Source organism: Plecotus auritus, assembly GCF_963455305.1.
Source record: "Plecotus auritus genome assembly, chromosome: 15".
In the NCBI taxonomy this organism is placed as follows: domain Eukaryota; kingdom Metazoa; phylum Chordata; class Mammalia; order Chiroptera; family Vespertilionidae; genus Plecotus; species Plecotus auritus.
The window spans coordinates 2,544,271-2,558,865 of NC_137781.1; the positions used below are offsets into that span (position 1 = coordinate 2,544,271).

Consider the following 14,595-nt stretch of genomic DNA (forward strand, 5'->3'; position numbering starts at 1 on the left):
AAAATTAAAGTGTTTTTTTTTTTTTTTAATAGAAATACAATGTTATGCTCAAGAGGCTTATTTCTCTGGAGGCAAAAGTTTACTTTCAGGAGCAGGGTGGATGCCAAGTTACTAATGAGACGAGAAAACAACGCAGGGTTTTAACACTCTGTTTGGAAAACTCATTTTTCTCTCACCATCATTCTGCACTTTCTCAACTTACTATGGGCCAAGGGCTTGTGATAACTGCGTAAGTTAAAGAGGGACGATTCTCTGGATGTCACAGTTTACTCAGAAGAAGGCCAAAAGACTGTGTGGTAAACGATTATTTTCGTTGATATCAACCCTTCATGAAACTATTCCAGCAGATTGTCCTCCAGACAGTCCAGAGGAAAGCTGGTGTGTAATTACTGATTTTCTGGATGGCATTAGCCATATCAAATAAAGTATCTACATATATTATCCAAACGCTGCTCAAAAATTAAGCCACCATATATAAAGCTTAGTCCACTTATGTTTAAACAAGAGTGTTCAGACTCGTGACACTCTGAGTTTATCAGACAGCACGACTGAAGAGGCAGCGCAGGTGACAGTTTTACTATCTGCGCTTCTCAGGCCCCTGGAGGAACGCAGAATGCACACGCAGGTGCCGAAGAAATGCTTAAAAAATAAAACAGAAAGTTTGAGAGTTCCATTATTTTTAAATAAAATTCAAAATTTCATCAAACAGTAAATTTGAGACAATCTGAAACATAATGCCTTTTATCAAAACTGGCCCTTGGTGTGACAGCACCATTTTGAAAAATTAAACATATGTACCAACAACAACTTTTCAAACTTTACCAGCTATTTTAATTATTCAGAGGATTCAACTGTGCTAAGTTCTCTTTCTATAGTTGTAGGAGATACACTTACGTTTTTATATATTATAATCTATGGATTGTATTGCTGGGAATGACAGATGAGAAAGCGAAGCTAATGAAATACTGTGAAACAGACGCCATGAAGAGAAGAGGCCATCTTCTGATAAGGACGCTGGTCCACCATCTGTCCCCCTGTCGCTCAGTGACAATTACAAATACTCCATCAGTTCTCTGATGGGTGAAGATGATAAATGAGGGAAAGACGTCTGCAGATTCTGATGTTCCTTTCTGATCTAATCTGAGGTCTAACAGATAACTCAAAGCAAAGCTCAGAGTACAAGCTGATTAATTGATTACATACAGCACTGTACCTTTTTATAGAAGAGAAAATAACTAAAATGAAAGTATATTTTTAGGGATAAACCTAGATGCAAAAATAAAACTATGAAAGGGACAGCAGAGAAAGGGAGAGAAGGAAGAGGACGTATCAGGCATCACCAACCAAAACGAAGTCTGCAGTGTTGGTACCATACAAAAGTAATGTTCAGAGAGAGACATTAGAGAGAAAAGAGAGATGGTTCCTATTCCTAGAAGATAAAATTCATTAGTAGGATAAAATATGTAAATAGTTATGATCATGATGATAAAACTATGTAATATATATAACCAAGAAATGTATACATGGAAATAATAATAATGATATGTTAGCAGTCTTTCCATTTTTGAGCAAAGGATATTAATGAGCACAAAAAAGCATTAAAAGAGTAATAACATTTGTGTAACAATGAACAAAACTGATCTAATATATGAAACATACCCAGAGAGAAAACATATTATCCTTAAAATTTTATAATGTATTAAGCTATAAAGAAAATCAATAAACTCCCCAAAGCACAACCCATCTAGCCATACTCTCTGACCATAATGCCATAAAAGTTGAAATTAAAAACAAAGAAGAGTGCTCATTTTGGTAGCACGTATTTCAGAATCGAGCAATGCACTGGAGACCAGCCTGGCCCCTTGCAAGACCTAGGTCATATCCATGAGTCACGTTTAAACACGTTCACTCAGACACATGAAACCAAACAAAAGGCATCACTGCCCTCTCGTCTACAGCCTTGGAAACATCTCTTTGTTTAAAAGGAAATAGAAACTCAGAATACCTTTAAGACCCCTCATTTAAAGTAAGAATAAGTCTGTAAAAAATACTTAACAATTAAATGAAGAAAACTATACACTTTACTAAATGATAAACACACACATACAAATCCAACCAAGACTTGAGTAGACCAATATGTTGCTGTATGGAAAGAATTAATACTTAAAATAGATCTACTCTTATTAATTCAATCTAATTAAATTTAATTTATAATTTCAATGCGATCCCAATCAAAATTCAAACCATTTTCTTAGCTTCAGAAGTTAATTACAAAGGTCATGTACCAAGTGACAAGCAGAGGAATAGGCAGGCAACTCTGAGAAAGAATAAGGAGGAACAAACTGACCCTATCATAGATGGAAGCAAAAACACAACAACAGAAAATACCTGCTCCATTCTTGAAGATAATAACTGTCAAGCTACACATCTATACCCAGTGAAACTTTTACAACAAAAGTACATAAAAACAAAGACACTCCAGAATTTCCTACAGGCGATCTCTAGCCTGAGCGATGGGGACATAAATCATTGTTTTACTATTTTTCTACTAACTATATACTATACTATACACCTAGTGCTCTTAGGTATTTATAATGAATTTCACCAAAATACTAAAATGTAGGCCTTCTGTAAAAGCAAGGTGGCACAAGGGGAACTTTTAAAAAGCGGGGATACTTGTATCTATACTACTGTCAAACAAAACAGACTTTATGTAAGAAATGTTTCAGTTAGAAAATACCCCAATTTGTTTGGGTGAATCTATTATGAATTTTACGTTAAAAACAAAAAGCAACAGCAGAAAAAAGGAAAACTATTGATTTATAACATTACTCATGCTAAAAAGAGTCATTCCACATAGCAAAAGGCTGAATTCACTAGGAAGACACACAATTTTATCTTTCTCTTTTGGTTAATACTCACAAGATGATATTTTTTTCCCATTGATTTTTAGAGGCAGTGGAAGAGAGGGAGGGAGGAGGTGAGAGAGAGGGGGGGGAAGGAGGGAGGGAAGGAGACGAGAGAGACATTGATGTGAGAGAGACACATCCATCAGTTGCCTTCTACACATGACCTGATCTGGGCCAGGGATTGAACCTGTGCCCTTGACGGGGCATCGAATCTGAGACCCTCTGGTGACCGGGCTAGCGCTCTAACTACTTAGCGACACTAGCCAGGGCAGAAGATACAGAATTTTATTTTATATATTTTTTGTTAATTCTCACCTGGGAATACTTTTTCCATTGATTTTTAGAGAGTGGAAGGGAAGAGAGAGACAGAGTGAGAGAGACACATCAACTGGTTGTCCCCTGCACGTGCCCCAACTGGGGATCGAGACTGACCAAGGTACATGCCCTTGACCAGAATCGGATTAGTGACCCTTCAGTCCACGGGCTGAGGCTCTAACCACTCACCCAAACTGGCTAGGGCAGCACAGTTTTAAACTTGTAAGCTCTTAATAACATAACCTCAAAATAAATAAGCAGGAATGGACAAAACAAGAAGAAACAAATGGGATATTTTAATACCCTCCATCAGTAACTGTAAAAATAAACAGACAAAAATCACTATGGATACAGAATATTATAATCATAATTAATATGCTTGATAGGATAACTGGAAAATATACGTTCTCTTCAAGCAGATAGAACATTTAAAAAACTGATCATGTGCTATACTAAGACAGATTTCAAAGAATTTCAGACTATATTCTCTTGCTCTTACTGCAATTAAGTTAGAAATCAACAGATAAAACTTCTCTGTTTGGAAATTTCAAACCAACCTTCTAAACAACTAATGGGTCAAAGAAAAAAATTATAAGGAAAATAAAAAATACATAATGAATAATAATGAAAATACTTTGCGTGAAAGAAGACCTTAGAAATGAATATCTTTATGCACTTCACATTAGAAAAAAGGCTGAAAATTAATGAGGCAAGCATTCGCAAAAAAGAATGGCAAAATAATCTCCAAGAAGTAAGTAAAAATGAAATATTAAAGCCAAGAAATGACATCAATGAAATAGAAAATAAAAAAGCAATAGATAGGATTGACAAAACCAAAACTCAAAATCTTTTGAAATACTAACAAACATCTTGCAAGAATGATCACAAAGAATTTGTCCTTCTAGCACCTCTTCCCCTACTTGGACACACAGTTGGTCACCACCAAAAGACTCTCTTTTGCCTGATGAAGTTTTGAGTGTATTGGGTTAGACTGCCTTAAAAATGGCTGTACCCGAAAATAAAAGAGTTTCTTTGGAAAGGAGCTTCATTCCTGGGAGGTGCCCAGCTCTGCAGGCGGAATCTGGGACCGTGGAGACCAGAAGCTCCCGTCCTTCCCCCGCCTCTCCGCAGTTTGACGCCAGGAGGAGGAGGACATGGTTAAAACGCTGTGATGAAACAAAGCTGCACACTGAGAGGTTGCTGCCAGCACTGTTATCTTCATGGTTCTCCTGAGTTTGGGGGAGAAATAATCCAAAGCTGCATGTGCAAATGGAGAGTAACATTTTCCACTTTGCTAATAAGCAGTCAAAGTAGGGGAAGAGGTGCTGGAAGGACAAATTCTTTTCTAAACTTTAAAGGTTGCACACCCTCTCCTTCACTCATCGTTAATATAAGGGATCACCACGTAATTGAGCAATCTGTCACCTCTATTTCTTTGGCTCAAAGATGCTATCTGCTAACCAGATACCTTCCAATGTGGCCGACCACCAGATAGCACCTCCAGTTCTTTTTAACCTCTTCCCAGCTTTCCAGTTCAGAATCTCATGAGCTAGCTGGCCTCTGGGGCTGCTATTTCATATTGTCTACCCTCCCCCACTTTAGGATATTATGCTATTAAGCAATTCTCTTTAGAGATGGCAGAGTTACCCACCTTGCCACACACCAAATCTATAACCAATGAAATCCAATACAGTTTTGCTGACCCACTACGATGTATAATACTTAGTTTTAGGCAGTGTGATGAAGAACAGCCTGCATTTTAAACAATAATTGTAGTCGTCATAATAATAGCTATTTACTCTGACCTTGTGTGCCAGGGATCATAACGTGCCTGGACATGTGACACAGCATGACACTACGTGATGAAGAGCAATGTGGCTTCTGCTCTCTGACAGGCCGGGGGTCAGCTCGAGGCCCTACCACTTAGACCAGTTTCTTATCCCTTCTTTGCCCCGGAATCCTCACATCTTACACAGTTCTGAATCCCCAGCCTGGAGCAGCACCTGCAGAGGGGAAGTTTGTTTGCTGAATGGACGAATGATTAAAGTGATTCAAATAAAGTAACAATAGTTAAGGAAAAAAAGAAAAAAGAATGATCACAAAAAAGGCACAAATTTTAAAAAAATGTTTAAAAATAAAAAAACACAGAGAAGTCACTAAAAATCACAAAGAATACTACGAAAAATATTTTTGGTAAGACTTTTGAAAACATAAGAAGAAAAGATATTTTCCTAGAAAATTTACCAAAACAGATGTCATAAATCAGAAAATTGAAATACATTCAAAGAGATTAATTACTAATTTAAATGTGACCAACCCAGAAGGATGGCTACTATCAAACAAACATAAAGTAACACTGTTGGCAAGGATGTGGAGAAATTTGGACCCTTGTGCACGGCTATGCAAAGTAAAATGGTGCAGCTGCTGTGGAAAACAATGTAATGTTCCTCATAAATTAAAAACAGAATGACCATATGATCCAGAAATCTACTCCTGAGTATATATCCCAATACTTGAAAATAAGCACCCAAACAGATATCCGAACATTCATGTCCACAGCAGCATTATTTGCAATAGCCAAAAAGTGGAAGCAACCCAAGTGTCCAACAAATGAATGGATAAACAAAATATGGTATTGGAATATTCAGGCAATGAAATATTACTCAGCCTTTAAAAACATCTAACAGGTGCTCCAACAGGGTTGAACATTACGACAAGTGAGATAAGCCCCTTACAAAGCAAGAAATAATGAATGATTCGACTTATTGAGGTGTTCCGAGTAGTCAAATCCAGAGACAGAAAGTTGAGTAGTGACTGCCAGGCTCTGGGGGAGGGACAATGGGGGTCACTGTTCAAAGGGTACTGAGGCTCCGTTTTGTGAGGAAAAGATTTCTGTGGATGGATATGGGTGACGGCAGCATAACAAGGTGAATTTACTTAATGCCACTGAACTGTACACTTCAAAATGGTTTAAATAGAAATTTCAAGTTATATGTATGTCACTACAAATAAAAATCAGAAAGACCATTTCCCCAAAAAGCACATACCAGGAAATTACAATTTTATAGACAGATTAAACAAACCCTTCAGAGAGATCATTTCTATTTTATGCTACCCAGAAATTTTTTAAAAAATAGGAAAAACTAGTCAATTTATATTATGAAACTAATATAATATTAAGAGAAAGAAAAATTAGGAAAATCCTAAATATTTGCATAACAAATGCAACTGTGTTTTAAAATCATGACCAAAATAAGTTTATCAGAAAAGCCATGAATGTAATACATCACATTAAAAAATTAAAGGATAAATCAACCTTTTCATAAGATACAAAAAAAATTCAATACCTGTTTATTATTTTTAAGGTCTTACAAAACTAGGGATCGAAGGGAACTTACTTACCTTGATAAAAGCCATTTATAAACCCCTGTAAATTAATTAAAATTGCAAATGATCTGTCTTACCTTTCTTTTTCTTTTCTTTTTTTTTAAATATATCTTTATTGATTTCAGAGAGGAAGGGAAAGGGAAAGAGAGATAAAACATCAATGATGAGAGAGAATCATTGATTGGCTGCCTCCTGCACGTCCCCTACTGGGGATCAAGCCTGCAACCTAAGCACGTGCCCTTGACCAGAATCGAACCTGGGACCCTTCAGTCTGCAGGCTGATGCTCTATCCACTGAGCCAAACCAGCTAGGGCTATCTTACCTTTCTTATTAGCATTTTGCCTGACTCAGCCCAGGAAGACAGAGAGGTGATTAGAATTTGTTCTGATAAATACAAGAAAATGCTATCTATAACAGTCAACTTTAGATATGCAAAACAGATATATGCAGCAAGACAACAGGTATCTAAGCCAAGCTAATACTCTGAGATTTAAAAAAAATTGTACATATTGATTTTGAGAGAGATGGAGAGATATCGACCCATTGTCCCACCCACTGATGCATTCACTGGTTGCTTCTTGTATGTGCCCTGACCAGAGATCGAACCCACAACCCTGGCGCATTGGGAAGACACTCCAACCAACTGAACTACCATTATCTTGTCCTTCAGCATGTAAAGAATCAAGTCTGGAAGGTTCCAATTATAGCATTTACTCCAGGGTATAAGGAAGGTTCCCTTTTCCAACCTTATGGCAGTTACTGGGTCAGAATAAAGAGGAAGAGGAGGTTAAAGCAAATTTTATCTCTTTTCAGCCCAAGAACTTTGGAAATGAAAAAAGGAAAGTAAGAAAAACTCTGCAACCCTGGCCATCATCTAGCATACCGAAAGACTGCTGGCTCCATCCCCAGAAGGGGCGTGCAGGAGGCAAGCTGATCAATCATTCTCTCATCATTGATGTTTCTATCTCTTTCTCTGTCTCCCTTCCTCTCTGAAATCAAGAAAAATATACTAAAAAATAAATCAATAAAATACGTATTTTTTAAAAAGAAAGCATCTCTTAGGAATTATCTATTACATCCCAGACTGCCATCAACTCTGGAGCCATCTATTACCTCTTCCACTTCAATGCCAAAGAGATCAACTTACTATTTCACTGAATACCGGGATGTCTTTGTGGTTTTACCAATTTAAAATTACTTTTTTTCTTCAATCACCTAATTAGCATAATTTTTCAAAGTTGTATACTAATTTGGGATTTGTAAAACCACCCTTAGTTGTAAACATCCAATAAGTTATAATTTAAGATCCTTCAGGAAACTCCTTTCCATGAATTAAATAAAATAAATTATTATTTTCTCTATATTTATGTACACAGGTTAACAAACAGAACTTGTATAATTTACATGCTTTTAAAGCTAAGGAGTCTCAACAAACAGAAATACATAAATTCAAATTTTAAAAACACACAAAAACTTTTTTACTTTTTCTCTATATAGAATTAAATGTACTTCACACAACTTCCACGAAAAGCATTATCAGCTTCTTTAAATGAACTAAATTCAAGCTAAAAAGAGATCTGAGTTTTAAAATAAATTTCATCATTTCTCTAGCATTGCACGAAAAAAAAGTAAATATAGGAATGTATTCAAACTAGCACCCATTTGTTTTGACCTTGAAGAATCACGTACCTCTATCATTTGGATTCTAAGATGATGAAAGAGAAAAACATCAAACCTTTTTTTGTGAAGGCTCAAGAAACAAAACATTTTAGGCAGCTGCCCAGCAAGAAAGGTTTAGTGTTTTGTGTTTTTATTTTAATTTGATCAGGAAATGTTTTGTTTAACAGGCTTAAAACAAAATGTTATGTTTAACAGGCTTAAAACAAAATGTGTCAAAGATCAAGAGTAAGTTATCTGATATGTCAAATGCATAAGGTCAAAGGTACAATTTTATTAGGTCAGAGGTGGTATAAATAAAATCTTGTATGTCAAAGCAGGGTCACAGACCAGATGTACATAATATAAAGACATCACAGCTGACAAGTAATATCTTTAAGTAGAACAAGTATGTTTACTATAGACACCTTCACTGATTAAAAATGAAACTTCCATGTGAGGAATATAAAGCTGCCTTTCTGTACCAGATAACTCCTGTGCCATACTGCACACTTGTGTTTGTGAAGAAGGGGCTGTAACTAACAATAACTACAGTCAGAGACTCGCTTAATGACGGCGACACGTTCTGAGAAACGCAGTTAGCCCGTCACCGCTGTGCGAAACCCAGAGTGAGCTCACGCTCACGCACACCTAGTGATGCAGCCGCCACACCACTGGCTGCGTCGGACGGCCTCCAGCTCCTAGGCTACAGGCTGTGCACACGTTACTGCACCGAATACTCGAGGCAACTGTAGCACAATGGCAAGTACTTGTGTATCTAAACACAGAAAAGGTACGGTAAAACGTGGCATAAAAGACAAAAACGGCACACCTTTCAGGGCACGTACCACGAATGGAGCTTATACAGGACCTGCTTATACCAGATTAATCTTTCAGCTCCAAAAGCCGCACCAAATATACAAAACATCTATTTGAGGGCATTTAAAATCAGCCAACACAGCAGGGCTTGAGAGATCATGATCCCTAAATGAGGGAGGCAGCACACGAGGTGAGCTCCACATGCGTTCCCTGCCTTTCCTCGGGGGCTCGTGCCGGCTTCTGGCAGAGGACACTAGCGCAGCCTACAAGCAGCAGTCTTACCGAGCCGAGGAGACAGGATATGGCTTGGAGTCGTCCAAGTGGTTGGAGCTTGAGAGGCAAACATCAGACAGACGTGAGCCCAAACAACCGCAATTTTCCCTCCAAAATTGGTCAGGCCCAGACACTCAAGAGAAAACAGTAGCTCCATTCCTTCTCCCTCTTCATTAAGAACCAATGACGGAATTACCCTGCTTCCTGGCCGCATCCAATTCAGGGCAAGCCCTCTGTCCTTGAACCATCCCCTCCTCCTGCCCCAAATCACCCGGCACAGGCCCAAGTCCCGGAGTCCTTCCTAACACCTTACTGAGAAGCCCATAGCACCCCGTGGCATTTCCCCCTTTTTAAACACATCGATAAACCCAACTTTATTCAACTATACCTTTGGTTCTCATGGGCTTTGCCTGGAGGGCATTGACAGAAAGCTAAGAAAAAGAGTGAACTGTACATCACTTCACATAAACATTAGGGACCCTCTCAAAGACCTCAGGTTGAGTGCAAGAAGCCCCACACAGAAAGTACATCCTCTATGGTACCATCCAGCACACCAAGGACTGGCAAGACTACCTGATGGTGCCAGTACTCACAGACCGGTTAGTTACCTGTTGGGGGTGTGACTAGGACAGGACATGAGGAAACTTTCTGGGGTGCACGAAATTAACTAACACTTGTTACGAGTGGAACAAATATAAACATTCATTAACCTAGACATTTGAGTTCTGTGTACTCCAATACATGCTTATGCTTCAAAAAAAGGGTTAAACATACATGTGCATCTACATCCATTATGGCCCTCAAAGAACCACAATAACGTTAAGAGATGCAAGACAAATAGGAATTTTTCATCTTTGGGAATTTGTTATACCAAAAAATAACAAGGAATTCATAGATTAGCAATGCCATCCATGTCTCAGTAACAGTAGGAAGAAAATATTTATTAAAATACTTACATAAATCTAAATTCCAGGTAAATAATAATTATAGGTATATAAATAATGCATTTCCAAAATTTTCTAAGTCGTATACTATCATTTAATTAGGATATTATTATATATACTATCATATAAATCCCACATAGTTTTATATGAAAAAAAATTTTTTATTTGAGAGAGGAAGGGAGAGGGAGAGGGAGATAGAAACATCAATGATGAGAGAGAATCACTACTGGCTGCCTCCTGCACGCTCGCTCCCCACTGGGGATCAAGCCCGCAACCCAGCCATGTGCCGTTGACCGGAATCAAACCCGAGACCCTTCAGTCCTCAGGCCACACTCTATCCACTAAGGCTAAGCCAAACCGACTAGAGCTGAAATTTTTATTGTCAACTGTTTTCCACGAAATGTAGAGCATCACTAACAATTATTTTCTTATATTATCTATAATAATAAAAACGTAATGTGCAAATCAACGAATGGTCGAACAGCTGAATGACAGTCTGGACAACCTTCCGGACGAAGCCGGGGCTGCGTGGGCGAGGCAGCCGGGGCTGCGTGGGCAGAGGCAGCCGGGGCTGCGTGGGCGAGGCAGCCGGGGCTGCGTGGGCGAGGCAGCCGGGGCTGCGTGGGCGAGGCAGCCGGGGCTGCGTGGGCGAGGCAGCCGGGGCTGCGTGGGCCAAGCCTCTTGCACAGATTTTGTGCATCGGGCCTCTAGTTAAAATATAAAAATACTACAATTTTATACTAAAATTATATTAAAAACAGTATTAAATTCTTACTTTTATGTTCCTATGTACACTAAAATAACACGTTTGTATACTATTACAGTAGCTAGTAAGTGTTACTATAGCGTTAAACAATCACAGAACTCCCCGGAACCTGGGCTTCTCCGTGTAAACGTGTGCGAAGGAAAAGGGAGCTCACCACTTCCTCGTCCGAGAGCTCTCGCCCTTGGATGCTGCTGCTCTCCCTCACGGCTTGCTGGTGCTTCCTTCCTTTGATGTGGCTGAACAGATACACCTCTGACGAGATCTAACAGCACAAAATCAAGGCAATGTAAGTAACCCAGACTGAACGTCTCATCTTCATGTTACACAGTCAGCCCAGCAGACTACATGCGACTGGAGATCACTCTTGCATTTACACTCTAGGCTTAAAATGTTTTCTTTAGAACGCCTGGGACTCCTCTGGTCAGAAAAGGCATCCCGTTACAGCCACCTCCGACAGGGCATCACTTCCCCTGGGTATCGAAGTTCAAGTTTCAGCCCCGAAGACATCCCTTTTCTTTTTTTGGTACCAACACCCAAGCACAGTGCCCCGGCTACACCACGCAGGTGCACTTCCACTCCAGCGTGCTCGGCACTCTGCACTCCTGCTCCCAAGTGCTCACCTACACTGTACTACTCACTTGGTGTAACAACGAGGAAAGAAATGCATGGTATTCAGCAGATGCCTTTGTGTGAGGGTTAGAAAACAGGGAGCGTACATTTTCATACTTAAACTCTAGTGACAAGTTCTATCTTCACAATATTGATCGTGACAACCCACCAGGACACTGCACAGAGAACACTGCTTCTTTCTCTCGTAAGGGGTCAGTTTGGGCGCATAGTCGGTATTTGCGTGTCGTCCACTGCTCAACTCAGCAGCCTTTTCTTTCCTTTGTTCAATCTGCTCCATGTGCCTTCTAATGCTTTCATCATGCTGCAGAGGACGTCAGAGAGCGAGAATGTAAAAAGCTACTCAAATTATACTGATAACTGAAAAAATATTTCTATTAAACCTTCTAAGATAATAGCAGAATGTCATAATTCAATGTTAACGTGAACACGGAGGACATGAATTTACATAAAGACCTTTAATATCTCCTGCACGTATAGTTAAATTTTCTCAATGTGCTCCATGGAGCTACATGGGATATTACTAAGTGCTTTGTGGAAGAGGTTCCATGGTCAAATAAATTTGGAAAACAGGAAGTGAAAGCTAAAAAGGTCTTTAAAATGTGACTTTATGTAGCCTGCAGTATGTCCTTGTCTGTGAGCGATGACTCAATAAGCAACGTTTACACACTCATTGAGAAGCACTTCCCGGAACACACAGTGGGAAATGTTGACCACAGGTAAAGAACAAGCTGATCTTCAGCACATCAGACCTCTGTCCACACCAACCACGCTGCCAGCTGTCCTACCCCCCAGTGGCTTCCCAGAGAACAAAAACAAACAAGCCACACGACACTACTTCAGACTTCTGACGAACCCTCACACTACTTCATACGGCTCAAATGGCACCCACCTCACACCCATTCCCCCATACCTGTGACTCATCTTTCTTCTGAGATTCAGCTCGGGAATTACTTTCTAGGATTACCTCCCTCACCCTTCGTGTTGGACTGAGTACCCGCCTCTGTACTCAGCAGCACTCTGTGCAACCTTCGTCCACATGGAAATTGTGTGCTCGGCATTGGAAGCTCACATTAGAGTATGAGTTTCTTGAAATTTATGGTCATGTCTTACTCATCTCTATTCCCATGCCTACCACAAGGCTCAATAAATATTTACTGCATTAAATGTAAATGAATGATCAAGTTCTAGGACGACACAAAGAGCCAAGTGTGGTGTCTCCGCACAGAGTCACTGTCTCCGTGAGGAGCCAGCATGTAAGTAGCTGTGGCAGGTGTGAACTATTCATACTGCATAAGCTGCCGTACCGATGGTGACGATTTTCTAGAAAACGTAAGTTTATCGTATCTCCAAACTACAGACATGCAGTTCCTAAGCACTAAAACCAAGTGAAACTACCCTGTCCTATATAGTAACAGGCTAATATGCAAATGGTCCCCTCACCCACAGCCCCTCCCCCTGGCCAGCCCCGCCCCAGATTGGATCACCTCCTCCCCGATAGGCCCCCACCCGTGCACGATTTCGTGCACCAGGCCTCTAGTTTATAAAATCACTGCTCAGTAAAAACAAGCAATGTTAAAGTATGGGGTTTTTTTTCCTCAATTGCTTACTAAAATAAATTTAGTTTTCAGATAGTTGAACTAGCCAATATGATAGCAGCCAAATCATATGTCTCGTTATCAAAAGATTAGGAATACAAATTAATTCAATTTTCTATACAATTAATTCAACAAGTACAAATTTGATCTCATGCTCCATGACAGCTCAAAGATTTCACAGTAAGACACGTAAAAGCCCACCTTGAGCTGTATTTTTTTCTGCAGCTCCTCCATGGCCTCCTGCTGAGCAGCCGTGAGGGCGGCCAGCCGTTCTTCCCTGTCTCTGGGCGAACCCAGTGGAGAAACAAACCGCAGGGTTAAAAAACACGATTAGGGCTCACAGGCTGGTATATTCCAGACCAGCGTCACCATCCGTGTGGCCCTCACGGACCACCAGCGGTCCACGGACCACCGGTTGGCAACCGCTGTTCTAAAGGGTTATGATTTTTTAAAATTATTTTTCTAAGTGCCTGTTAAGTCCCAGACATACTGTTCATTAAGTGCTTGGAAAGCAGCAAAGGTTATTAGCTATGAAATAGGTTTCTGGACCCAGGCAGGGGTTTAAATATTAGCTCTAGGACTGTCACTTAAATATGCCAGTAAAACCACAACAAAAGAATAGAAAAGGCATGAACTCACACAGAGGATAGGAGGAAACAATCCCAAACAATGCTTGGGGAAAAAGCAGTCAATCGAACTCTCTGAATGAAGTCATATGCTGGAGTTAGCAGACAAAGACGGCAAACAGCTATTGTAAACATGTTCAGATAATTAAAAGTATGCCAAAATAAAGAAAAATATTATGACAATGATTTAACAAACAGGGACTCTCAACAGAGAAAAGAAACAGATTAAAACAGCATTCCAATAAAAGGAACGAGGACCCTTGAACAAACGGCTGATTCCGGGGGTGGCGCACGGAGAACACGATGCGTCTGGAGCGCCGTGCAGCGTCGGAAAGTAAGGCCGTGCCAAGAAACCACTGAAGTATGTCAAGGGGACACAGGGGCCAAACGAAAGCGCTGCCAGTGTCCAACGTGGAACAAGTGAGCGAGAAAACGAGTAACGTAAGACTGGTCTATAACTGAAAGTACAAAAAAGATCTAAAAAAGTCCACACGACACATGAATGAATGAATGAATGAATGAATGAATGAATGGGAGAGGACAGACCAACGTCCTTACTGCAAATAAGCCATGCTGTGATTCTTCTTCCAACGAGGGGTGGGCATGCTCAGTGGCTGCTTCCAGGGAGGACAGCAGAGGGCGACTTTCAAAGTCACGACACAAGGAAGAAGCCTG

At 40.0% G+C, this 14,595-nt stretch overlaps 1 protein-coding gene across 10 annotated transcripts in view; it reads right to left on the reverse strand.

Annotated features, from left to right (window-relative positions):
* The window catches only part of SCAPER (S-phase cyclin A associated protein in the ER), a 163,910-nt gene that overhangs the window by 97,577 nt on the left and 51,738 nt on the right, over positions 1 to 14,595 (reverse strand). For all 10 annotated transcript variants that reach the window (XM_080651534.1, XM_080651538.1, XM_080651531.1 and 7 more), the window contains 3 exons: positions 13,496 to 13,577; positions 11,848 to 12,000; positions 11,224 to 11,331 (listed from right to left, as the gene is read on the reverse strand). In XM_080651534.1, coding sequence (XP_080507660.1) covers positions 11,224 to 11,331; positions 11,848 to 12,000; positions 13,496 to 13,577 — 343 coding nt within the window. The remainder of the gene's footprint in view (positions 1 to 11,223; positions 11,332 to 11,847; positions 12,001 to 13,495; positions 13,578 to 14,595) is intronic.